At 41.2% G+C, this 27812-nt stretch overlaps 1 protein-coding gene across 2 annotated transcripts in view; it reads right to left on the minus strand.

Moving 5' to 3' along the window:
- WIPF2 (WAS/WASL interacting protein family member 2) overlaps positions 1-27043 on the minus strand; it is a 44287-nt gene extending 17244 nt beyond the window's left edge. The window contains exons 1-2 of one of the 2 annotated variants that reach the window (XM_026512902.4): positions 26859-27043; positions 5504-5635 (exon numbers count right to left, since the gene is read on the minus strand). In XM_026512902.4, coding sequence (XP_026368687.1) covers positions 5504-5566 — 63 coding nt within the window. In that variant the 5' untranslated portion in view covers positions 5567-5635; positions 26859-27043. Of the gene's footprint in view, positions 1-5503; positions 5636-5829; positions 8292-26858 lie in introns of those variants that run through there. The other variant, XM_057317836.1, reaches the window with a different exon arrangement.
- Positions 27044-27812: the final 769 nt, after the last annotated feature.

The following is a 27812-nucleotide window of genomic DNA, read 5'->3' on the forward strand; positions in this document are numbered from 1 at the left end:
ACCATATTGGGGCACCTGGGTGGCTCAGTCGGAGTCTTGGTTTCACCTCAGTCATGATCTTGGGGTCGTGAGATCAAGCCCCATGGCACACTCCACGCTTGGCCTGGAGTCTGCTTGTCCCTCTCCCTCTGCTCGTGTGCACACACTCTCTCAAATAACTAAGTAAATAAAATCTTAAGAAGAATAAAACAAGGGGCGCCTGGGTGGGTGGCTCAGTCAGTTGAGCAGCTGCCTTTAGCTCAGGCCATGATCCCAGGGTCCTGGGATCGACCCCTGTGTTGGGCTCCTTGCTCCAAAGATGAGGAAATGAAGGTTTAGAAAAGCTAATGTCACATGGTTAGTACATGCAGAGCTGGTCTGTGTTAAAGCCCATGCCTTTCCCACTTACCCTACAGTCTCTTCCAACACCATATTTCTTTTCGAGTTCTTCACCCTCCACCTACCTGTTAAATGCCACTTCAGAGTCCTATCCTCAGCCTCCATCTAAATCTCCCTGAGCAAGCTCACCCAGTCACAGGATTTGAATACCACTGAAAAGCCCAAGTATCTCAAATCTTTATATCTCATCACCACTCCTGGCCCTGAGCTTAATACCATATGTGCCAATGTCTACAGGATATCTCCAAATGAATATCCCACATGTACCTAAAATGCAACACATCATACCATGTTCCTTACACAATTTCTAAATGTAGAGCTTTTTAAATTAAGCACACAGTGGAATTTTTGGAAACCATTAAAAAATGATTCTAAAATCCATCTGGAAGATTAAGTATAGGAAAAAAACTAAGAAAATGGAACTAGTACCATCAAAAGCTAGGACCAACTACAACAGGAGTACAGGGACAGAGAGCTAGATAAATGGAACAAAACAAAGTCCATAAACAAACTCAAGTCTATATAAGAAATAATAAAAGTGGGGGTGCCTGGGTGGCTCAGTCGGTTAAGCATCTGCCTTTGGCTCAGGTCATGATGCTGGGGTCCTGGGATCCAGCCCCGTTGTCAGGCTCCCTGTTCAGCAGGGAATCTGCTTCTCCCTCTCCCTCCGACCCTCCCTTCTACCCATGCTCTTGCTAGTTCTCTCTTTCAAATGAATAAATAAAAAATTCTGAAAAAGAAGAAAAAGAAATAATAAAAGTGTATTTCAGCAATGCAGAAAGCACAGATTACTAAATATAAGCTACTAATAATAACTGGCTAAGTTTGGGGGAAAAAATCAAGTTAAATCTCTACCTCATGGCTTACTCTCAAACAAATTCTTTTTTTTTTTTTTTTAATTTCTTTATTTGACACAGAGAGAGACAGCCAGCAAGAGAGGGAACACAAGCAGGGGGAGTGGGAGAGGAAGAAGCAGGCTCCTAGCAGAGGAGCCTGATGTGGGGCTCGATCCCAGAATGCCGGGATCACGCCCTGAGCCGAAGGCAGACGCTTAACAACTGCGCCACCCAGGCGCCCCCATACTCTCAAACAAATTCTAATTGAGTTATAAAATATAAATGTAAAAATAACCCATAGAAGTACTATATGAAAAAAATAGGTAAGGGGAAGGACATGACAACTAAAATACAGGGAAAAACTGGAAGACTCGTTTATTATAAATTATCCACTTAGGAATATAGTAAGCAGATGATAGACTTGAAGGAAAAATCATCTGTGACGCACAAAGGTAGTATCCTAACTCTATACAGTATTAACATAAAGATGACTTATAAATCAATAGGATAATAAGCAAAGGTATGAACGCTATGTAAAAGAAATCATGGAGCCAGCAAATACGGGAAAAAAAATTAAAAATGCAGGCTAAAACACAGTATCATTATTTACCAATGAAACCGGTAAAAGTTAAAATTTTAAGAGGAGACCGCTACTTCATGAAGGCAGGGTCCGCTGCTCACTGTTGTACAGTGCCTGGCACGTGGAGGATGCTCAAAAACTGTGCAGAACACGTAACTGTCTTATGGTGGCCATAAGGATTTAGGGGAACAGGTACAAAAATTATCCAGAGGAAGGTAAATTAGTATGATCTTTCCAGAAAGTAGTTTATGTATCAAACACCTTTTTTTCCCCTCCACTTTTCTTTTCTTTTTTTTTTTTGAGAGAAACGGTGGGGAGGGGCAGAGGGAGAGGGAGAGAAAGAATCTTAAGCGGCTCCACACCGAATGCAGGGTTCGACACAGGGCTGGATCTCACGACCCCGAGATCATGACCTGGGCCAAAATCAAGAGATGGACACTTAACCGACTAATCCACCAGGCACCCCTTGTGCCTTTAAAAAATCTACACAAGAATTCTATCTAGGAATTAACTTTAAGAAAACAACTAGAGAAGTACACAAAGATGTTATTAATAGCATAAAACTGAAAATAACCTAAAAGTTCAATCAAAAGGAACACTGATGACATAAGCATAGAAGGGAATGCCAGTTAAGCTCTTAAAGATGTGGAAGTAAGTATCTTTAGACAGCAAATGTTTGACACAATCAAATAAAAAAATATTATAAAACAAAACATTTAACAAGATTAATTTTCTCTTCCATAAAACAGAGTAATACTAGAACCTATCTCGCAGGGTAGTTTTGAAAATTAAAGAACTCTTTTTTAAGAGGTTAGCACAGTGCCTGGTGCTCAATAAGCAGTAGTTATAGTGAAAGAAAAGGTACATACCCACAGAACATTTCCAGAAGGATATACACTAATATCAACAGAAATTAATTTTGGGTAATAATTCTTTGTATTTATTTGAATTTTCTAGTTTTCCTATAATAAATACATAAAACATATAAAATATTAACAAAGATTAACTATTAATAGCTTAATATTTTCTATTTTTATTGGCATTCTCTAATTTTTGCCACATTTTAGTACAGTAAAAAAATCTGTAACGATATCACTAACCATTTAATGATGTGAGAAGCCATTCACGATGTATTAATGCGTAAGAGCAGATTAGAACTCAGTACACATAGCAGTGTGGGGGAGGTGGAAGAAGAAAAAGAAAACAAAAAAAATCAGTAGGTATATACAGCACAGCCTCCTTTTTAAAAAAGTAGGAGATAAAAGGGAGGAAGGAAGGAAGGGAAGGATATACATAAAACTATTATGAACTGCTGGATTATGGATAATTGCTCCTTTATGCTTACCCGTAGTTCATAAATCTCTTTTTTTAAGTAAATTCTACGCCCACTGTGGGACTCAAACTCACAACTCTGAGATCAAGAGTCCCATGCTTTACCGAATGAGCCAGCCACACGCCCCAGCTATAGTTCATAAATTTCTTGAATATATTACTTTTGTAAAGAGAAAATTATTAAAACATTACTCAACATATCTAAAATTGAGTTCACATCCTCCTCCACAAAACTCGATTTGTAAATGGCACCGTCATTCAATCCCCCAAACTAGAGTTGTTCCAAACTCCTTCCTCTTCCTTGCATCAGTCACCAAATAAGATTTTACTTTCCAAGTGTCCCTCATCGATATCTCGTCCATCCTCATGGTTTTAATGCAAACTCTCAGATTTTCAACTGTTAACAGGCTTCTATCTCCAAGTCTTCAATTCTCTGTCTCCAGTCTCAACCCCATATCACCGTCTATACTGTGAAGGACGACCTTTCTAACACACGCCCAGTCAGGTGACTCCTGCAACTGAAAATACACAACCACCCCATCGCTGCCTGGAGAAAAAGCGAAAACCCTCAGCCTTTGCCTCTCCCACCAAGCCCCTCAAGCAATGATCCAATCCTGAGTATGCTTTCCCACAAATCAGCACCCTTTCATTCTACTTCCTCAATACCAAGTACCTGCCCTCCCTCTTCTCTTTCTGGCTAAACACTACTCATCGTTTAAGACTCTGCTCAAGTATCACCTCCTGGCTAGAAGACTTCTCCGACTGCCTCCACTGCCTCCAGCCAATATGTGAGGCATGCTTCTTTGTGGCCTCATTTATGCCTGCATAGCATGGAATTTCCCTGTTGACTTGTCTATCTCGCCCATTGTGCTGGGAGCCTTTGAAGGCAGAAATTGTCTCATTTCTGGGCAATGATATTACAGATTATTTTTATTTGCTTCCTTTTTTTTTTTTTTTTAAAGATTTTATTTATTTATTTGACAGAGACAGAGACAGCCAGCGAGAGAGGGAACACAAGCAGGGGGAGTGGGAGAGGAAGAAGCAGGCTCATAGCAGAGGAGCCTGATGTGGGGCTCGATCCCGGAACGCCGGGATCACGCCCTGAGCCGAAGGCAGACGCTTAACCGCTGTGCCACCCAGGCGCCCCTATTTGCTTCTTTTTCTTATCTGCATGTTTTCCCTCTCTTTCTTTTAATTATATAAATAAAGCTTGTGGGGAAAGACTCAAGCAATATAGAAGCATAGAGTAAAATTATCTGGATTTTCTAAGTCATATGCCTCGCCAGGTCTCTGTCATCTGTTACATACCTAACACAAACATATATCGACACTTTAAGGCACTATTTCTCATCTGTTAAATAACACCCCCCTCCCAGGTACTCATTCCCTATAGCTCCTTTCGCTTCTAAGTTTTACAAAATTGAATAAAGCAGGAGCACGTGGTTGGTTCAGTCAGTACAGCATGCAACTCTTGATCTCAGGGGTGTGAGTTCGAGCCCCACTTGGGTGGAGAGGTTCCTTAAAAAAAAAAAGTCTTAAGGAGTGCCTGGGTGGCTCAGTCAGTTAACTGTCCAACTCTTGATTTTGGCTCAGGACATGATCTCAGGGTTGTGAGATCAAGCCCCCTGTCAGGCTCCATGCTCACCGTGGAGTATGCCTGAGATTCTCTCTCTCCTTTCCCCCCTCTCCCTGCTCTCTCTCTCAAAATAAATAAATATATAAAATCTTTAAAAAATTTAAAAATAAAATAAAACAAAAATAAAATAAAATAAAATCTTAAAAAAAAAATGAGATAATGCACCCAGGTTGCTTCTTTCTCACGTGACACCAGATATCACAATCCACATATAGTAAAAGTGGTTGCCTCTTTGGTTCAGAAGCCACACTGGTTTTTCTCCCTCCCATTTTCAAACCTTTAAGTCTTCTTAATAGTATTTTCCAGAAACTCCTTTCTTTTCTGATGGGCTGGTAGACTTGACGGACTTGGCTTTAGGATGAACTGGTTTGGAGTAGAAGAGGAAGAGATGAAATAATAGCGAGAAACAACCACTAAGAGTTGCCGTCCCTTTCCTCAATGATGCCAGAGAAATGCTGTACTGACCTTTACAAGACAAATAGTTTTAGGGGCAAAAGACTAGTTCCTGCTCTGATGTGATCTGTCCAAATCTCCATTTAGACTGAACCAGGACAAGAAAACAAGATAAGCCATTATAGTCCTAAGAGGACCTTTCAGAAACCAGAATGAGTTAACGAAGACAGACTTGCCTTAACTTACTCTCTTTCCACACCACATATCTTTGAGTACAGTATGCCTTACACCAGGAAGCCCTGAGTATCCATTAAAGTTTTGAGATAGCCAGGTGGAAAGATTACCTACCTGATTAAAAGTGGGAGGTGGAGGAGGACCAGGGGGCGGTGGAGGAGGTGGAGGAATTGGCATCCTTGCCCTGCTCGCAGTTGGCACTGCTTTCTCTCCGTTTTAATTTGCAGCTTTAGGTCACTCATATACCTGCAGATGAAACAAGTTCAATGAGAACAACTCTGCCATCAGAGACACTCATGAGTACCCAGAAGAATTAGGGGACTGGGCATGACACGAGAGAGAAACTAAGCACCTCACCGCCTAGTTCCTCTGTGATAGAGTCCAGGACTTGGTAAACATTTTTTGTAAAAGGCCAGATAATAAATATTAATACTGGGCACCTGGGGGGGTGTCAGGCTGACTGTGGATTTTGGCCCAGGTCATGATTTCAGGGTCGTGAGATCGAGCCCCGTGTCAGGCTTTGCACTCGGTGTGGAGCCTACTTAAGGTTCTCTCTCCCCCTCTGCACCTTTCCGTCCCCCTTTAAAAAAAAAAGAAAATTAATATTTTAGGCTTTACAGGCCACATACGGGTCTCTGTCGCATTTTATTCTTTGATTTGTTTTATTTTGACATTTTTTAAATAATAAGCCTTAGTTTTTAGAGTAGTTTCAGGTTCACAGCAAAATTGAGCAGCAAGTACAGAGTATCCATATACTCCTGTTTCCCCTCCACCCACACACATATACAGACAGCCTCCCCCACTATCTACATCCTGCAGTTGGACATTTGATACAATGGATACCTCATCACCATCCAAAGTCCATAGTTTACATTAGGGCTTACTCTTGGCAAGCTATATTTTATGTGTTTGGACAAATGTATAACAACAACTACACACATTGTAGCATCATAGAGAATAGTTTCACTGCACTAAAAATCTATGATCTGCCTATTTATCCCTCCTTTCCCCCATCCACTGGTCCTTTTTACTGTCCCCATAGTTTTGTCTTTTCCAGCCTGCCATATAGTTGCAATCATATAATATGTAGCCTTTTTCAGATTGGCTTCTTTCAATTAGTAATATGCATTTACATTTCCTCCATGCCTTTTCATGGCTTGATAGCTCTTTTTAGTGCTGAATAATATTCCACTGTCTGGATGTACAACAGTTTGTTTACCCATTCACCTACTGAAGGACACCTTGGTTGCTTCCAAGTTTTAACAATTATGAATAAAGCTGTTATAAATATTCTTGTGCAGTTTTTGTGGGGACATACATTTTGGCTCATTTGAGTAAATACCACTGGCTGTGACTGCCAGATCCTATGGTAAGAGTTGCATTGTATAATAAACTGCCAAACTGTCTAAGTGGTTGTACCATTCTGCATTCCCACCAGCAATGAAGGAGTGTTCCTGCTGCTGCACATCCTTGTCAGCATTTGGTGCTGTCAGTGTTTTAGATTTGAGCCATTCTAATAGATCTGTAGTAGTGCAATCTCACTGTTTTAATTTTTCAATTCCCTGATGACATATGAAGTTAAATCTCTTTTCATACGCTTACTTCCCATCTGTATATTTTCTTCAATGAGGTGTCTGTTTAGGTCTTTTGCACAGTTTTTAATATGGTCGTTTTCTTATTGCTGAGTTTTAAGAATTCTTTGTCTCTTTGGGATAACTGTCCTTTATCAGATGTGTCTTTTGCAAATATTTTCTCCCAGTGTGTAGCCTGTCTTCTCCTTCTCTTGATTTTTACATTTTAAAACTACATTTTTACATTTTAAAAATGTAAAAACCATTCATAGCTCATGGGCATTATAAAAACAGACCATGGACCAGATATGACTCGTAGGCCATAGTTTATTGACTCCCCGTATAGTCACATCCTTGGAATCTGATCAGAGCATAAATACCATGTGAGAATTTAGCTACTTATCAGGTCACAAAAACTATATAGCTGTCCTCCTGTTACAGTCTGTAAGGGATCCTCACTTTACAAATGAGACTAAAACCAAGGAGTGTCTTGCGCTAAGACATTAAAGTAGGGGGCAAAAATAAAACTACAACTCAAGAACAATAATTCACCCAAAAAGTTGTTCCAAGGAAATCCCACTTCTTGACCCCCTGTCCAAAATCGAAGCCAAAATAACATTATCACTGGGAGTACAACTTACACATGACAAGAAAGGTTCAAGACAGGGTAATCAACTTCACAAATTAATCCACGGAAGAACTGGTTCCAAGCAAGGTGATTAATGAGATTAGGACATAGGAAATCTCACAGGTAGCCCCTAGCAGAGATGAGAGACCATGTGTACCAAGCCAAGCCTAAAAGATCAAAATCAGCATGGCAATCCACTGAGGAAGTTTGGTCCTGAACTCTTTACACAGGTGAACAAAATTTCCCTGTGAATAAAGGAGTAACCACTTAAACAGTTCCCTCAATGCTCTCAAAACCATTTAAACACTTTCTCAATGATGAAAGGAAAGGGCAAATATTCCAAAGGTTCTAAAAACCAAGAACCTTTAGAGGCAGGTAGAATTTGATCAGAAACACGACTGTGAAGGTCTTCACAATCCCAACCCTTCCAATAATGCCACTATAGGCTGGATGCTGAACAGAGCTTTTTGCTCCAATCATAAAGAACTGGACAGTAGACTTTGGACAACTAGACTTTGGCTAGATGGTTCCCATGGGAATGGTGTCTGAACTCACTTCAAGAATCGAGCAGCTGGGGCGCCTGGGTGGCTCAGTCGTTAAGTGTCTGCCTTCGGCTCAGGGCGTGATCCCAGAGTCCTGGGATCAAGCCCCACATCAGGCTCCTCCGCTGGGAGCCTGCTTCTTCCTCTCCACTCCCCCTGCCTGTGTTCCCTCTCTCGCTGGCTGTCTCTCTCTCTGTCAAATAAATAAATAAGATCTTTAAAAAAAAAAAAAAAAAGAATCGAGCAGCTGACCATCCTTCAAGGGAAACACCTTCTGATGTCTGGTTTCAAAGCTAACACTAGTTTTTCTTTGCCAGGGATCTAACATACTAGACTTTAAAAACTGATCAAAATAGGGGCGCCTGGGTGCCTCAGTTGGTTAAGCATCTGCCTTCAACTCAGGTCATGATCTCCAGGGTCCTGGGATCGATCTCTGCTTCAGGCTCCCTGCTCAGCGGGGGAGCCTGCTTCTCCCTCTCCCACTGCGCCTTCCCCCACCTCATGCTCTTCCTCTCTCTTAAATAAATAAATAAATAAAATCTTAAAAAATAAAAATTGATCAAAATAGTAAATCCTCATGATCTATCTATAATGGGGGGACATGCAAATTTAAAATGAAAGATATAGAGAAGAAAAAAAAACTTTCTTCATTTGAATTCTCTGGGTTCACTCTGGTAGTTCCCCCAAAGCATTTTTTTTTTTTAAGATTTGATTTATTTATTTGACAGAGACAGAGACAGCCAGCGAGAGAGGGAACACAGGCAGGGGGAGTGGGAGAGGAAGAAACAGGCTCCCAGCGGAGGAGCCTGATGTGGGACTTGATCCCAGGACTCCAGGATCACGCCCTAAGCCTAAGGCAGACCCTTAGCAACTGAGCCACCCAGGCGCCTCCCCCAAAAGCATTTTTTTAAAAAGCTAGCAGAAGGCACCAGGGTAGCTCAGGCATCTGCCTTTGGCTCAGGTCATGATCTCAGGGTCCTCAGACCGAAACCTATTTCAGGCACTGTGCTCAGTGGGGAGTCTACTTGTCCCTCTCCCTCTTCTCCACCACTTGTGCAATCCCTCTCTCTCTCTCTCAAATAAATAAAATCTTTAAAAATAAACAAATGAAAAATAAAGCTAGCAGAAAACAATAGGAAATAATAATAATAATAATAATCTATTCAGAAACGAACATTTTCAACCTCAGTTCCTGCCTTTTCTGAGTTTCTAGTTCTACCTACCCCTTTGCCATTGCCAGGACTGAAACGGCCTCCTAGAATGACCAGGAAAAGAGATTCAGACCAGTCCCTAATTCTTTTCATATCCACGGCTGATCCAACCTACACGCTACAAAGTAAGAAATCACTTAGAGGGACAACCTTATGCCTGACAATGAGCACCGTTTATAAGGCAAAACAGTAATTCTCTAGCAAGGCAAATCTTTTTTTTAAAGCAATCCACTGGAAAAGACCACTAATATATTACAGTTACAGATGCCTTCTTAAAATAGGCTCAATTCAAACTCCAATTTCAAAATAGATCCACTAAAAAAAAAATCACCTTCATCAAGAGACAGGCTTTCGTGCTGACAACCAGCAGTGCTTCTCAACCTCTCCTCTGCCTCCACAAAGACTGCGTGACCCTATTAGTGACACTGAGTACGCAATGCCACACTGTGGTAGAGTATCACTGCCTCCCATTTTACAGGTGAGGACACTAAAGCTCTAGGAGTGGGTGCAATCACATGCATGCACACTACAGAGAAAGACTGATCTAAGGGCAGCTGCCCAAGATCATTCTGGAGTAAACAGCAGAATTAGCACTCAAATCTAGATCTTCTGATCCCCTGCTATTTCACTAATGACCACAAAAAACATCTGTGATGGAAATTGGTTTGGCATAGCAATTTCCTACTATTTTCCCCAAATGAAAATTCAACCCACCCCAAATTTCCATTTTATTAATAGAATACAAACAGCTCTTTCTATGTTTCCCAAGAGCAGCCCAACTTAAGTAAATTTACATTAATACAACATTCCTTCCCTTGAAAATCCCCAAAAGCTTTATTAAAACTAATTTAATATTGATACAATCACTTATCCAAAGCAGAGGGTCTGCTTTGAAAACTACTTTTAGTTAAAAACAAGTGAACCAAAAACACTTAATAAAGTTTTATAACAGAATGACAATTTTTTTTAAGTAGGCTCTATGCTGGGCATGGAGCCCAATGCAGGGCTTGAACTCACAACCCTGAGATCAAGACCTGAGCTGATACCAAGAGTTGGACACGTAACTGACTGAGCCACCCAGGCGCCCCACAGAATGACAAATTTGAGTGACCAACTACTTTTAATCAAAGGACAAATTTCAGCCTTCCTGTGTACTGCAATTTTTTAAAAGTAACATTCCTGAGATTAAACCTAAGAAGAAGAGAAAAAAGGGTTCTTCACAGAATTTTAAGACTTTCCTTTCTGATCTTTTAAATTAGAACTACAAACCTCACCATCTGTGTTCTTCAGAATCCTTGATTTTCAGAAATATTGTGAGGCTGCCCCAGCTCAGCAACACACCAATTCTCGTTCCCTTCTTAAGCCCTTCTATCTTAGAAACCATGACAGAATAAGCTTTTCACATCCTCAGGAGTCAGTTTCTTTGAAATCAAGATCAGAGAGCATTATTTCAAATCTTCCTGATGTCAAATTTCTCACAGAATTCAGAGATAAGTCTTCATAAAACTCAAGCAATGCACTTTTAAAAAACACCCTCTTCTATTCCTCAAAAGATTTCAAAACCTATTTTTCTATTCAATTTCTTAACATTTCATTCCAAATATGTATTCCTACTTTTAGGAGCAGGAGACTTCCCAAGTACAAAGACAGTGACCTTTCACATTTGATAAATGAAGAATCCAATTTAGTTATTGCTTTTTTCAAATATTTAAAATTATCTCAAAAGTATTCTAGTTACCACTACCATTTGGGGCCTTTATTCAAATGGCATTCTGCTATTATAAAACTCAAGTTTCAATTGCAAGTTATTTTTAAAGAAAAAAAAATTTTAAATCTAAATCTAAATGCTATCTACTTTCATACTAAGAGACCTTAGGTAACGGCACTTTCATCTCAGTTTTGATTACCAAGTAAATCACAGTTTTTGTATTGAAGTACCCAACAAAATCCCATAGCAGAGGGAAAAAACTAACCTTAAAAAGTAGGCTCCCTCCCTCAGCAAAGTCTCAAAGGCCTTAGTTTTACAAGAATCAGTTATATGAATATGAATTTGGGATATCAATAAGAAAACTCTCTCTTTTCTTTCTTTCTTTTTTTTTTTTAAAGTACTCTCTATGCCCAACATGGGGCTCAAACTCATGACCCGGAGATCAGGAGTCACATGGTCCACCAACTGAGCCAGCTAGGTGCCCCCCCCCCTTTTTAAGCTTTTATTTCAGAGAGGGAGAGAGAGCAAGCACAGGGGCGGGGGGGGGGGGGGGGGGGCGGAGAGGGAGAAGCAGACTCCCCGCTGAGCAGAGAGCCTGATGCAGGGCTCCATCCCAGGATGCTGGGATCATGACCTGAGCGGAAGGATCATGATCTGAGCAGAAGGCAGAGACGCTTAACTGACTAAGCCACCCAGGCACCCCTCTCTCCTTTCTTAAATACATGGCTGGCTTAGTTGGTTCAGCGTCCGCCTTTGGCACAGATTGTGATTTCAGGGCCCTGGGATCAAGGCCCATGTCGGGCTCCCTGCTCAGTGGGGAGTCTGCTTCTCCCTCTCCCTCTGCCCCTTGCTCGCCCCGCTGGTGCTTTCTCTCTCTCTGGCACACTCTCTCTGTCAAATAAATAAATTTAAAGAAACAGACAGATGAAAGAGACATTTCAAGACCCTCTCTGAAAGACCAATAACTCTGCCTACTCTTGTCTCCAGATCATCTAAAGAAAAGAGAGTTGTGATTTCAAGAGGAAAGATTCTAGACATTCCCCTCAATGGAATTCTTCTAATTCAACAGTTCAAATCAAAATAAATCTAATAGTATCAGAGATGGAACATAAATGTTTGGCGGAAATAGAAAACCAGTTGCTCTGAAACAAAGAAAGTCACAATGCAAAATGGGGTTTTTATTTGGTGTATTTTAATCCCAGCCAGAAGGAACTACAACCTTGCCTAATGTGGCTTCAATAACCCAGGTAGGTAGGGTAGCAAAACTTCCAAGCACAGACACTGAAACCCACTAATCAATCAAATGTTCATAACCACACTACAAACACTAGAAACATTCACATCAAACAAGTTCAAAATGAGGGACGCCTGGGTGGCTCAGTTGGTTAAGCATCTCCCTTAGGCTCAGGTCATGGTCCCAGGGTCCTGGGATCGATAACCACATCGGGCTCCTTGCTCAGTGGGTAAGCCTGCTTCTCCCTATCCCTCTGCCTGCCGCTCCCCTGCTTGAGCGCGTGAGTGTTGTCTCTCTCTCTTTCTGACAAATAAGTAAAATTAAAAAAAAAAAGAAAGAAAGAAAAGGAAAGGAAGAAACAAGGAGGCTATGTGGTTTAGTGTTCCAAAAGTTTTTAACTTGCTAAATTCATTCATTCATAAATTTATCTATCATCCAGTGAATACTTGAGCACCCATCACTTAATCCATTCAATAAATATGGTGCCAAAGCATTGTTCTGTAACAATGGTTCTAAGGGGAATGATTCTGTCTCCCAGGAAATACTTGGCAATGTCCAGAAAAAAACATTTTTTATTATCATGACTAGGGGGTGCTACTGGCATCTAGTGAATAGAAAACATTTTATAATGCATAGGACAGTCCCAACAACAAAGAATCATCTAGTCCAAAATGTCAATAATGCTGAGGTTGATAAACCCAGTTCTAGAAGCTGAACAAGTTTCTACAATCTTGGGGCTTACATTCTAGTGGAAGAGATAAACAAGGAAACAAAATCTCGTTATCTCAGTCACTGATAAAAAGAATTGAAGAAAAAAAAAAGAATCATGAAGGATGACAGGAGGAGTATGGAGGAGTGTTCTCTTAGATAGGGTTGCAAGGAGGGGGGCCAGCTCTCTACAAAGAAGTCTCTCCATGAACAGAGCAACCCCTGTGAACATCTGGGGGAAGAGCACGCCAAGAAGAATTAAAAAAAAGAGCAAGTAAAAAGACCAAGATGGGAATGAACTTGACATGTCGGAGAACTAGTAAGAAAGGAGGGTAGCTAGAACAGAGTACAGACAAGAGTGGTAGAAGATGAAATCTGAGACCTTACAGGCCATTCTCCAAATCCCTTAAAAGTAGTATCCTTTTCCATCCAATATGCCTATACTAAAGAAGTTTAAACCAACTAACAGTTCCATGCCCAAAGTAAACAAGTTCAATCAGTTATCTCAATCCCAAGGACTGTACACGATCACTTGGTTTAAGCACAGCTAGGGACTTAGATACTAACTGGAAGCCTTCCAGGGTTAAAAAATCACCTGATGATAATGTCTGCCTGTTCACCTGCCCTTCAATTTTGCTCCTGAAAAGCAGTACAGCATGGCCAGGTAGGAGTTCATTACCACAGTAAACACAATGGCATCCAGTTCCCAAACCAAAGAACCCCAACATGGGAGAAGTGCCAGAACCTACCTAAGAGTATTCACATGCCACTCCAGGAGACTAACAAACAGCAGGAGCCAAACAGGTTCCTATAATTATATGGGAACTGATGTCAACACAGAATTATGAACACACCTTTATGTGTTCTAGGGCAGAATATAGTGGAGGGTTTCCACTAAAGCATTTTGGTTTCTCTAAATAAAAAGAAAGACTAGAATACCATTCATGTTATAGAGATCTTACCACCCTTCCCCCGACCCTGCAAAAAAAGCTTTATATAGTTTAAAAATAATCCACAGCCCTCAGCTCTCAATGGAGAAGGTGCTACCTTCCCCTTGAAATTCAATTCAGTAAAATTCTGGTGAAACAGATTTCTGTCATGCACAGAGATGGAATTAATTAAAACTCCAAGGTTACTCCACGAAAGGGAAAAAATCATTTTCCCAACTGCAGGCATGTTCCATCATGGAAATTCAACTATGCAGCAAATCTGATTGATCCAAAACAAGTAATAAAGAAAAAAATCACATATGCACTATGAATATTTAAACTGAAAATACTTCAACTCCTGCAACTAAGCCTGACTGTTTTACTCCCCACATCAATGATTTTTCACTATTACAAGCAGCACACAACCCTGAAAGAGAAAAGGAAAGAGGGAGAATAAAGATATGTAACTGTATGATGAAACCCTTTCAATATAATTTCTCTAGCAAGAAACGTAAGTACACATCACAATGATGCAGCTTTTCTTCCTAATGTTGACACTTTCCTCTTGTCCTAGATTTGTTTAAAACCCTAGAAAAAGAGGCACCTGGGTGGCTCAGTCAGTTAAGCAGTCTGACTTCGGCTCAGGTCGTGATCCCAAGGTCCTGGGATCGAGCCCCGCATCGGGCTCCCTGCTCATCGGGAAGCCTGTTTCTCCCACTTCCCCTGCTTGTGTTCCCTCTCTTGCTGTCACTCCATGTCAAATAAATAAATAAAGTCTTTAAAAATAAATAAATACATACATACATACATAAAATAAAGCCCTAAAAACAAACTCAGAAGTCTACTTATTCATATACACCTTGATGTAGTAAATATTAGATACCACAGGTTAGTCCCAGATACGGGGCAACCCAGGAGCCAAGTCCTCTTACCTAAAATGATGGCAAATCAATGAGAAGTCTACTCCGGTTCAATTAAATAACCACAGCTGCAAAGAATGGCTTCATAAAAAAGATGGCTAGAGATTAACTAATGCAAGAGCAACTGTAAATTAAATGTCTGAAAATCATCCTAAATAGAGACCAGGGAATGACCTCACCAAACATCACCAGCCCCTACTACACCCCTCGAAGTAAAGAAAAAATCCTGTTAACCTGAAAACACTAAAGTATTGGAAAGGTGGGGGAAGGTGTACAGAAACAGCCAACTGCAATAAATCAGTAACAGTTCAAAGTAGTGCTTCATAACACAGCCAGTGATCAATAATCTGTGAGACAGTAACACTTTAGATTTCACACTGTTTTTGTGACTTCATTCACCAAAATCATTTCAAAGGAACTTGCAAAAACATATTAGAGCCGTTTCTATGGAGCTGTTCATCTTAGAATGTAAATCGGCTCTATGTCAGAGCCAACATGACTTCCTCAGGCTATATTTTAGCTAGTAACAGTCACAAGATTTCCAAGAACTAAGAAATAGGATCCTACACTAAGAAATAGGATCCTACACTTGGCCTCTACAACATTATAAGACATGTACTATTTGGTTCCTGACTGCCAAGCAATTCACAGCAACCAAGAAGCAGCTGCAAACACCTCATTTCCAGGTGCCTTACAGACTGGTAGTAAAAGGTACAGCCATTTTTCTTTTCTAGGCCTTAGGGATCCACAGCACAAAAAGGAGAAGACAATGCACCCTTTCATATTATCAAAGTTAAAACCAAACTTCAAATCACAGCCTTTAATATCTTCAAAAATGATGCTGCATAAATCCAAGGCAGATAATTAATACATCTGTTTTCAAAGCCTGAGTCAATTTTCCACTTCAGCAAAAAAAATTTAACAGATTCTTGGATTTGGACAGTGAAATGATGCAGAAAGTAGCTCAATGTTCATAACTAATATTTCCTCCCCACCCACACAGGCCAGGAACCAAGCAACCAAGCAATGGGTCTAGAAGTGCTGGCTAAAAAAATGGGAGTCACATAAGACCAAAGTTATTACCATCAGCCAGCATTTAACCAGAGAAGAGAGGAGTTAATCAGATGAAGGACACACACTCTAATTTAAAAATCCAGACCAAAGCCAGACAGACTAAAACACAGTCTGAATACAAAAGCAATATTAAGTGGAGCCTGAGAAGTTTGCCTCAGAGACTTGGGAGCAAGAAAGGTTTAGAAGGCCCTTCTAAAACAGAGTTTCCAAACTTGCCTGAAGATAAGACACATCTTAGGGCATTTGTTTAAAACACACGCGCACACCTGGGCCTTAATTCAGACCTACTAAAATCAGAAATCTTCCAGCAGAGAGATCTGGTGATCTGTATATTCAACAAGCACCTTAAGTAATTCTTGGTGTTAAGGAAGTCTGAAAAACATTGTTCTGAGGGAGTATTAGTACTCAATTACACCAACACTATTGTGACTGAATGGAGAGCAGCAAGGAAAAGCTGATGACTATGCTGGTTAAACATAAATGTGTGGCAGGCATTTATCAGTGTTCCCTCATGAAACACCATTAAAATGACAGCAAAGGGATGTTTTTAAAGGCATGAGCCTAAAAAAACAGAGAAAATGGAAAAGGATGCAACAGCAGAAAGATGTCAGCAAAATTTTGGAAGCTGGAAGGCACATGCACTAGTGACAAGTAACCTCACGGAAAGGAAAAAGTTAAACGCTTGCAGCAGAAAGTAAATTCCCACCACAGACACTCAGAAAAAGCTCAGAAACTGAAGGCACCTGGTAACTCTGAACAAAGGGGTGTCGAAGGGGCTAAAACAGGAGAACTGGTTGAAAGTCTACGTAAGAAAGATTCCCTCTTTCCCTTGCCCATGCTGCCAGGCAGAGAACCTCTGAACCAAGTGAGCAGTTACAGCCTAGGGCAGGAGTACCATACTGAAAATAGGGAGATCGACTGAACGTCTATCTACTCAATCATGAGACCTCTCCCCCTCCCTAGCTCTCTTCCCCCACATGGCTCCAAAACACCTGCTGCTGGGCTTGTCTTCTCTAGGCAGGAGACTGGAGGAGTCCTCTCCAAGAAAAACGACCAGATGCCAATACACCCTACAGTGATGCCTACCACTTGATGAGGCAGGGCTCCAAACTCAGAGCTTGTAAGTGCCTCATTCTCAAAAGTAAACAGACAGCCAAAAATTACCAGACTTTTGGAGAAAATCTCTAACAGAAAAGACAGAAATCAGAGTAAACAAAACAGAATTCCTAACAACGTGTGAAAATACTTTATATATAAAGTTCTGAGAACAAAAGAAAGCTCCTGGAAATTTAAACATCAATAGCAAATATTAAAAATACAATAGAAGAGCTGGGAAAAAAAGCTCAGAATACCTGAAAACTGAAAGAGGGGGGAAAAAAAGACAAAATCACAAGGGGAAAAAAAAAATTAAGGGAACCAGTGTAGGAATTTTGCCATCTGGATAACAGGGGTTCCCGGAAAGAGAAAGGAGAGAACTATCAAAGAATATATTATAAAAATATAATACAAGAAAATTTCCAAGGACGGATCGAAATAAGCTTCAGATTGAAAAGGCCCACTAAATGCCAACCATGATGAATTTTAGAATAGTCACACGAAGGTACACAGTCACGTATCACTGTATTTCTGAATACCTGGGGTAAAGATAACCACCTAAAATCTTTCAAAGAAAAAACAAATTCTATACAAAGAATCCAGAATCAGAATAACATCAAACTTCACAATACTACTATTAAAAGTTAGAAGACCAGGGGCGCCTGGATGGCACAGCGGTTAAGCTTCTGCCTTCGGCTCAGGGTGTGATCCCGGCGTTCTGGGATCGAGCCCCACATCAGGCTCCTCCGCTATGAGCCTGCTTCTTCCTCTTCCACTCCCCCTGCTTGTGTTCCCTCTCTCGCTGGCTGTCTCTCCCTGTCTAATAAATAAATAAATCTTTAAAAAAAAAAAATTAGAAGACCACAAAACGAGGCTTAAAATTTCCAAAGAAATGCCATCTCCAATACAATATTTTATATCTAGTCAAACTTCCAACCAGTGTGCGGGCAGAAACATGTAAGGCTCCCCAAAATGCACCCTCTCCAATGGAAACCTTTTTCATAAAGCCTCTGGAAGAGGCTCCACTAAAGTATTTGTACTGAAAAGAGATTTATACTTTTGTCGAAGTTTAGGGATGAATTAGCAATTGATAATCAAGCAGAAGGAAGGAAGAAAAAAAAAGAATGGTGATTATTACATGTAAAGTGAAAATGTATAAGGAAATACAGTATAAATACAGTACAGACAGTCATTATATTGGACGTTAATTTTTCTTCTTTAGGCTACATTTACCTCTACCCCCTTTCTGGCTCATGGGGGATGGAAGGCGAGACTGAAAACCTGGGAACTACATTTCCCAGAATGCTCTGCCAATGGGGTTGTGGTTTAAATTCCATCAGTACAGAGTCATTCATTCAAGGCCTAGAAGATGTAAGAAAGGTATGTGCCATTATTGCTCTTCTAGCAGCAATGAGCAGGTGTGTGGCCTCCAACAGATGACAGATATGTGGTTTTGCAGGTTTCCAATATTCTACAAATTGCCTGCTTTGGTGTTTAAGATGGCCAAGATTATTAATAGCAGCAGTTTCTTTGGAATCCCTGCGAGGTGGCATTCCAATGACCTTCCAATGATTTTTGTAAGCGTCTAATATTCTCTTTGAAGCATCAAGAATGGTTTGTTTTTCTGATTGAACCCTGACATATAATACAAAAACATACAAAATATTGATTTAATCAAAACTGTGATGGATCTGTATTAGAAGGAGAGCAGGAAGGGTTGAGGGTAGGTAGCAGTACAAGAATGCAAAATCAGGGGCACCTGGCTGGCTCAGTTGGTAGAGCATGCGACTCTTGATCTCAGGGTTTGAGTCTGAGCCTCACATTGGGTGTAGAGATTACTTAAAAATAAAAAAATCTCTGGGGCGCCTCGGTGGCTCTTGATTTCAGCTTGGGTCATGATCTCGGGGGTCATGGGATCAAGCCCTGTGTTGAGCTCCACGCTCGGGGGGGAGTCTGCTTCTCCCACTCTCCTTCTGCCCTCCTCCCCACCCCAGCTTGCGCATGCGTGCACGCATTCTCTTGCTACATATACAATACATAAATCTTTTTAAAAAATCTTTAAAAAAAAATGCAAAAATCATCTTCCATAAAAGTTCAACAGATATCTAAGACTGGAAAAAACAAAAAATAACAGTGTAAGCATACTGTATAACCATAGTATAAGCATACCATGTAAAAATATGAAAATAATATGCATCAGAAAAAAAACCACTGAAAGTACTAAAAATGAGGACAAATAAGGAAAGATGGAGCAGCTGTTCTTTTAATTATAAGTCTTCTAGTACTATTGACTGTTTAAATTATGTATTCTTACTACGTCAATTACAAAATCCAAACATTTAATTTAATTACTAAAAACCAAAAAATCCTAACACTGTATAAGCAAAATCAAACTTCAGACTAACCAAAATTTCAAAACGTAAGGTCCATACTGGATCTGTTACACTGTAATTAAGAACAGCAGAAAATCTCAAACCAACCAAAATAATTAAAAGGCCACTATGCTTAATTCAGGAACCTGTGTCTCAGATTCAACTCCAATGAAAGCAGGCTGCCTAATGTGACCTCAATCTCTGCCACAGCCTGGGTGTCACCTAACAACATTCACCACCACCAAGTTTACTCTACCACATGTCAGATATGCAAGGAACTTCCAGGCCACCGTAAGAAATCATGACCAAAATTAATTTCAAAGGTAGGTACAAAAACAGAGGGATGGATCTTAAAATCAATTACCTCACCTCCTCTTTTTGTTTTGTTTTCAATTAACACAACTGAAAAACAAAAACAACCAACATCTGTGGTCATATCTTTAGAAGTTATAAGAAACTGTTTGTTTTAAAGAAACTGTTAATTAGATTAAAAGGCTGTTTACAAGGGAAGCTGAAACCTAGTCACTGATGACAAAAAACGGCTCTTCTCACTGTAGGGTAGCCCTGTCTCATGTGACCAGGCCTCAGCTTCCATGTGCCAGCCTTCATTCCACACGCCCCAGACAGACAAGTGGAAAAGCCTATTCAGAGAGCAGCCAGAAGTAAGGCAAATCCAGTGATGACAGTCTCCATTAGAAAAGGCCTGAAAGAAAACTTAAACAGATGCTCCATAAGATGTTGATCCAGACTTCACATGGAGAGAAGTGTCATGCCTCATTTCAAAGATAATATATTAAGTCCCAACTCACCACAGATAATCTAATAACAAAGCTGTCACTTTCATTGTTGAGGAGTCTCTTCTCCCGCTCTAATGCCCTTAAGCCATCAGATACACAGACGCTTCTTGCTGAAATGCTAGAAAATCTGCACATTTTCATTCCCTGCTCACTAGTGTTGGGCTGCTAAACCAGGATTCTACTTTAAGTTATGAAAACAGGGCAAGCTGATCCAATTACACAAGAAAGGTACTAAATCAAACAGGACCATCTGGGCTTTGAGCAAGAGTACTGTGATTTCTGAACAAAAGTCAATACTTGCAGATAAAAATGCTTTCATATATTCAGAGTTATAATGGCCCTTGGGCTACTGATTCATTTGCATGTCCAACAAGAGTTATGCATCATGTTAAGACATATGGCCTAGATGACGGGTACGACAGAGTATTATATTCACCAGTTCGTAATGAGAACATCTGTGCTCTCTCTCTAGCCCTACGAGGCTTACAAAAAACAGTCAATATTCTCTAGAATTAAATAGGTTTTCTGTTCCTAAATAGCAGGTCTGGCAAACTAACCATCTCATCATCCCCCATAATCTGACAAGACTGGATGCGTTCAGGGTAGTATGGCCACAGACTCATCATCCCCCAGAATCTCAGAATGGTTCCCCAATAATCACTAACCTCCAAACCAATTTCCAAGATTCCTAAAATTTTAAGACCTAACCCAGCCATGCAAGTTTAATTTGCTTGACCTAAAAGAAATCAAGACTAAAAGAACAGCCTTTATCCAAAGAAGTTCTTACAGAAAACATGTTGCATTGTACAGGCATCAGATTTCTTTATGATACTGATGATTTCAGCATCAACCCCAGTAAATTAGTATCTGTGAAAAGAACTGACAAAAAGAAAAAATCTCTCCTGTAAAGACTGGGCTCAAAATTCACTTTTATGTGGTTTTTTTGGAGACCTCACATCCCTAAGCCTTACCTCCTACCTCTCTGCTTCTCACTCCCTAAGCTCCAGACACACTGGAACTTACCTTCTTCAATTCTTCAAAATAGCCGTGTTCTTTCCCTCCTCAGGACCTTCACGTATGCCATTCTCTCCATCTGCAACACTCTTTGGTCTGCCCCTCATCCTTTAGGTTTCAGCCTTAAAAGCCAATTCTTTAAGGACATTCCCTCATTGCCTGTTTCTCAACCAACCTGGCTAGGCTTCCCGTTAGCTGTTTCCACAGTATTTACAGCAGCAGTAATTAATTATTGTTTAATGGATGTCTTCCCCACCAGACCATACAGCTGCATAATTGCAAGGGCTAAGTCACTTCTGTTTACAGACGAAGCACAGTGCTTGTCACACAGTAGGAGCTTCAAAAATTCCTGGCAAATAAACGAGAAACAGGGCTAAAAACACATCAGCTTTAGCAATTCTACTTATAATTTACCCTACAGATACAGTCACACATGCTAAGGGCCAAATGTATATGGTTATTCACCAGAGCATAATTGGTAATAGCATAACACTGGAAATACTTAAAATGTCTACCAGTGTAGGGCAGGTGCCAAAATCTCTTTATTGCTTATATGGAATGATTGCCAAAATTTAAGTTTTTAAAAAATGTAGACAGTACTAACAGCGTGCTACATTTGTCTATAGAAAAAGCAAAAATTTATATATATATTTGGTATATATATATATATTTACATAAACACACACACACACACACTTTATATGTACATGTTATCTCTGGAAAAGATCTTAAAAAACTGAACACATCAGGGGCGCCTGGGTGGCACAGCGGTTAAGCGTCTGCCTTCGGCTCAGGGCTTGATCCCGGTGTTATGGGATCGAGCCCCCATCAGGCTCTTCCGCTATGAGCCTGCTTCTTCCTCTCCCACTCCCCCTGCTTGTGTTCCCTCTCTCGCTGGCTGTCTCTATCTCTGTCGAATAAATAAAATCTTAAAAAAAAAAAAACAAAAAAACTGAACACATCAGCCGCCCCTGGAAGACAACTGGACAGATGAATGAATACACAAGCAGAGAAGATAGACTATTCAGTGTACATTCTTTTTAACTTTCAAATTTTGAATCATGTGAATGAATTATCTTCTTAAAAAATAAAATTTGCCAGGGGCACCTGGCTGGCTCAGTTGGAAGGGTGTGCAACTCTTGATCTCAGGGTCAGGTAGAGCCCACGTTGGGTACAGAGATTACTAAAAATAAAATTAAACTTTTTAAACAATAAATAAATAAATAAATAGAATTTGCTAGAGACAGTCCTATCCTTATTTCTAAGACAGCGATGGAGTTTAAATGACTTTGTGATCCTGCCTGCTAGCTGAGCACTGGGAGGAGGAAGTGGACAGAAGGAAAACTCACTTATCCACAAATCTCAGATAGCCTGTCCCATACTAGATTATACCACTTTAGAAAAAAATTTCCACTTTTTTTTTTTTTTTTTGGCAACTAATTGTCCCAATCTGGACATATGGAGAATGTTTTCATAGTCAGAAGGAATTATTGGGAGAAAAAAGGGATTACTGAATTCAGCATTTTTATAAGCTTAGAAATTAGGTCAATGAATTAATACTGAAGAAATATCATAAATACTGACTAAAAACAAATTATTTTCACCAGAGGGCCTCAAAATCTAAATGGAGCTTAATCCGAATCCACAAAGTTCAAAAAACTAAAAATTTTTTGAAAACCAATTATAAGAAAGGTGAGGAAATCAATATGCATTCCTTAGATATACAGATCTGCCATACTTGAAGACATTCTTCAGTAAAGAAATATCACAGACAAGATTAAACATAACTCCAAATAATCCTGTTTGTTACCACAATCAAAGCCCTGGATGAGAGTTAAAACCTTTGGATCTGAACCTGCATATGGGGAACAGAATATTCTGGGCTAACGATGGCAGGATTGTCCTGAATCCAGGGCCACCAGACAGAGGATTTGTTTTGGGGTTATCTCCAATGTTACAAGGGCCACTACCATTGACTGCAAGAAATGATCTTCATAATCCATCCCAAGACCTATTGGAGACAAAGTTATCTTCAACTGACTATCCCTTAAAAAACAAAAGAATATTTACTAAGTAGAACACACTGAAAAGGCATTTACTAAGTAGAACCAAGTACTTAGTATAGCCATTCTAAATTGTTAGAACTTTGCCATGTTATATGGCAAGTTAGAAGCCAATTCCTGGCTCTCAAATTGGATAACTTACTTGCCTCCAAATGCTCTTTCTCCATGTTAGGGCAAAATCTCAAGAGATATAAGACTGACACAGACACAGACACTAGCAAATGAATCACCTATTTTCCCTACTAACATTGCCTTTCTCCATAAAGTTGTTTTTTTTTTTCCAAGTAGGCTCCCCACCCAGCACAGAGCCCAACACAAGGCTTGAACTCACAACCCTGACACTCAACTGACTCAGCCACCCAGGTACCCCTCTCCATAAAGTTCTATTCGGCATTTTAAAAAATCTCTCTATAGGGCACCTGGACGCCTCAGCTAGGTTAAGCATTCGGCTCTTGATTTTGGCTCAGGTCATGATCTCAAGGTTGTGAGATCGAGCCCCACATCGGGCTCGGCGCTCTCTGTGGAGCCTGCTTAAGATTCTCTCTCCCTCTCCCTCTGCCCTTCCCGACTTGTGCACTCTCTAAAAATAAAAAATAAAATAAAATACCCCTCTATAATAATACCAAGAAGTGCTCATGAGTTTAGCCTGTGGCTTCCTAGGCTAAAAGGACTGGGAGTGAGAGTGGAACAAAAAAATGTGGGAAATTCTTTCTCTCTCTTTTCCTCAGCGCCCTGGACTTTGAAAGCTAGGCAGAGGCAATGATTTTGCATTTAATCAGCAGATGAATAAGAAACAGGTTTGAATTTAGAAAAAGCATAAAAGAGTGCAAGAACATTCAGAAAAAACTACTGCCTCTATTTCCTTGCAGAGCAGCTCTCAGGATCTGCCAATGACCCTCATTTTGACATGGAACACCCCACCTACTCTAATCCGGGACATATCCCTCAAGAGATAGTCCCTCAACCGGAACTCTGCCAACTTCTGCTCGGGAGTTGTGTGGAGAACAGTAGCAACAAGAGCCTACTTTGAGAAGGAGATCAACAATCACACTCGAGAAGAAAGGAAGTTACTTGGCAAAGGGAAGCGTGTTGCCAAAATGTTAGTCACAGCTTAAGGTCCCAGTTTGTGTCTCTGCAACTATTCTTTGCTTTGACAGAATCCATTCTCTGGTCCACAAAACCCGGCTCAGCTCTGTCACCCTCCCCATTTGAAGCAGTCAAGAATCCTTTCATTTTGGAGGTATCAAACTGTGACACAGACAACATGTCCACCAGAGACTAAAAAGGAGGGGAAAAATGTGTAATTTGCCATTTTCCACCTAAGACTGGCTCAAGTAGAGCAATGGAAAAATGTGACAGGACAGGAAAAATGGAAAATCATGTTAAAGAAGCAGGCTATACCAAAAGCCTGCGCAGACCTCTGAGCCTCCCATAACTTATTTCCAAACCCTCTGGAAGAAAAAACAAAACAAAACAAAACAGAAAGAGATCCTGTGGTTGAAATAATAGCAAAATATTAAGCAGGTTTTTAACCCCAAATAAGCGTACAGTATATACTTTATAGCCTGCAGCTCTTCCTGCTCTTGCTGGGGTTAGGAGGAAGACTAGGGTTTGCTGGAACAGCCCGAACCAGCGGCCCGTGATTTTCAGAATCACTTCGGAGCAACGGAAAAAAAGACTCAAGTACACTAGGTTACTCTCCCAAAGAGGTCAAGAAAGAACATCTGACAATCTTCTCTTCAAAAGGAACAGGGCTTCTCCCTTCCCCTCTTAAAAGCCACTAATAAAACCTGAAAACTCCACTGTTCTCACCACCCACCACCTTCCACCTTCCCCTGCATTTCACCTTTGTGCGGACATCACGTAACTAATCAGCACCAACTGAAGTAAACACTACTCTGATATCAAGTATGAGGTAGAATTGGAAACTGCCCTCTTCTTAAGCAAACCCACGTCAGACCTCAGAAATGCCAAGACTTTCAGGAACACTTTTTCTAAACTAAATTAAGTAAGTTCACCTATGGGCAAAGTGTTTAGAATATTATGCCCAAAGAAAAAACTGGAATAGTCAAGATTTCAAAATATTAACAATAAAGAAGCTAAAACTGTCCACAAGCACACTGCTCCCCACCACCTGGCAATGAAGCCAACGTGCCTAGGCCAAAGCAAAAGACTCAACTGTCTAGAATACTGTTTCTCAGTAAATTCTCAGAGTTCATGAGGAAAGTCAGTGTTTGTCAAAAAGTAAAATAAGACACTGCATTCTCTCACATTCTTCATCAATCGACCTCATTCAGCCCCAGTGCTAACTTCCCTATCTCCATCTGGATGGTAGTCAATACAATGTAAAACAATAATATGAAATTTGGGGCTACTAAAAGTTGACTTTGAGAAAAGTTAAAAAACTGGACATGTATCAAATCAAAATCAGCTATTCCCTGGCACAACATACGCAGCAAGGCTGAAAAGAAGAAACTGAGAGACACACGTCTTCTAAATACCGATACCTCAATTATATTCTCAGAGATCACTTCTTTGCAACCACTTTAAAGATCCCATTTAGTTAACACAATCTTTTAGAGGCAGGGAGGAACCAAACCTGTCTTTCAAAGGGAAAAAAAATGAGACAGTTTAATGACTTGCCTCAAAGTTACTTAGTAAATCCATAGGTATGCTAGAACAGTCCTTATTCCCTGAGGTTCTCTTTTGGTTTGTAAGACGAGAAAAAAGTCGGTGAAAACATTAAGTCATGAAGAAAACACTAAGGCAAAAATAACACCATGAAAAAGGAGGTGGCTCCTGGGGCGGGGGGGTCCAAAGCAGTAACAGATTATTCAAATCCCTTTAAAAATATGAATTCCAGTACACACCAGCTTCTTCCAGCTCCTCATCCGAGTGTTCTAAGAATTTTCCTTCTTGATCAGTAACTCAACAGCACACACTGCCCACGTCTAAGACTTTAAGATTTCCATCTTCCCTCACTTCAACACCACTCCAATCTGAACCCTCAACTCTAGGTTGCTCCCATGAGCAACTCAGCACTTCTCAATCCAACCTTTAACTCAATTCTGATTCCTTCTCAACCAACGCTCCTAGATTCGCTCAAGTGTAAGCAGTTTCCCGAATCATCCTCTGGGCCATTGGTTTTCACCCAACTCAATCCCCAAAATGTCACAGTGGCCTCCTCACTCAGAGCATCCTGTCAATTACCTGTTCACAACAGGTCCTCCCTCCCCATCTCCCTTTTTGCGCACGGTTACTTGTCCCTCACTCCGAGTTGCCGTCTTACTCACCTTACCCAACCCTTCAGGATCCCTTATTTCCTGTCTCTCAATAACCTTCCTTCCCATTTTCAGTCTGCGCTCGCCCCACACCAATTCCCGACCACTCCTCCCTACTTAGATTCCCCACGCTCCAGTCCAGGCTCTTCAGACCCAGCCCCCCCACTCCGTTCCATCCACCCCTCAGACCCCGCCCCCAGGACCCCCTCACTCCCTCAGGCCCCTCCCCCAAAATCCCCTCTCTCTTCAAGCCCCGCCCCAATTCCTCCCCTCCCCCGGCCCTCCCTCCCACTCAGGTCCGCAGATCACCTCAGCGACATACCCAGCCTCCTCTGCCTCTTTCCGACCTGGCCACAGCTGCCCCGGGAGCGAATCCTCCCCCACCTCCGCTCCGGCTTCGTCCCGTCCTGCTCGCTCCCCAGCAAGCTCCCTCTCTCGCCGCCGCCGCCCCTTTTGCCAACCCGGAAATGGATCTGCTCCCACCGTCCCCAGCGTCCGCGAACAAAATGGAGGCGGGGGGAAAGAGGAGGAGGGAGCTGGGAGCGAAGAGACACTATACGCATGCGCCCCTGGAAAGCCCGCCCCCTGCCGGCGCACGTAAAGGCGGAAGCCGTAGGGTAGCCGCCATCTTGGGAAGGTCGCGAGCGTTCCGCCTGCCTTCTAAGTGCAGGGTTTGCAACTTTGTCTGCAATTAGAGTCATCGGCGAAGACTTAAGCAGATGGGGAAGCCCGAGATTCTGATTTAATTTGTCTGGGTTATGGCCTAGGCATCGAGGCTTTAAAAATTGCGCAGGTGAAGCTAACATGTTGCCGAGGCGGAGAATGACTGAGCTAGTCTTGAATATACCTTTTCCATCTTTATTTTACCGCGCGCGTGCACGCACACACCCACCCCATAAATGTCTTTCCCTAATTTCGAGTTAACGAAGGACCCTCCTCAGTCAACCTTGCAAAGCCCAGTAGTCAAGCTCCTGTTGTCATAGCAACAGAGAGGCAGGCCCTTGCTAACTTGTCATCCTTAACGTCATCTTAGCCACCTGACCTTAACACCCGTCTCTTTCGCGGGCCGGGGGGTTCCCTAGTTTCCAAGGCTGGGGGATGCTGCTGCGGACTCCTCCAGCTGCTTGGGTTTTGGAGAGGAATCCTGGGCCCTCCCTAGTGGGGCTGCTGCTAACTCCTTACCAGCTGAGTAAGGATCTCTCCCTAGTTCACTCACAAAAGCTCTTTTCCACCATAGCTAACCCCATTGCCTTATATCCTCAAAATGCTCTTTGCC

Source organism: Ursus arctos, unplaced genomic scaffold (genome assembly GCF_023065955.2).
Source record: "Ursus arctos isolate Adak ecotype North America unplaced genomic scaffold, UrsArc2.0 scaffold_24, whole genome shotgun sequence".
NCBI lineage: Eukaryota > Metazoa > Chordata > Mammalia > Carnivora > Ursidae > Ursus > Ursus arctos.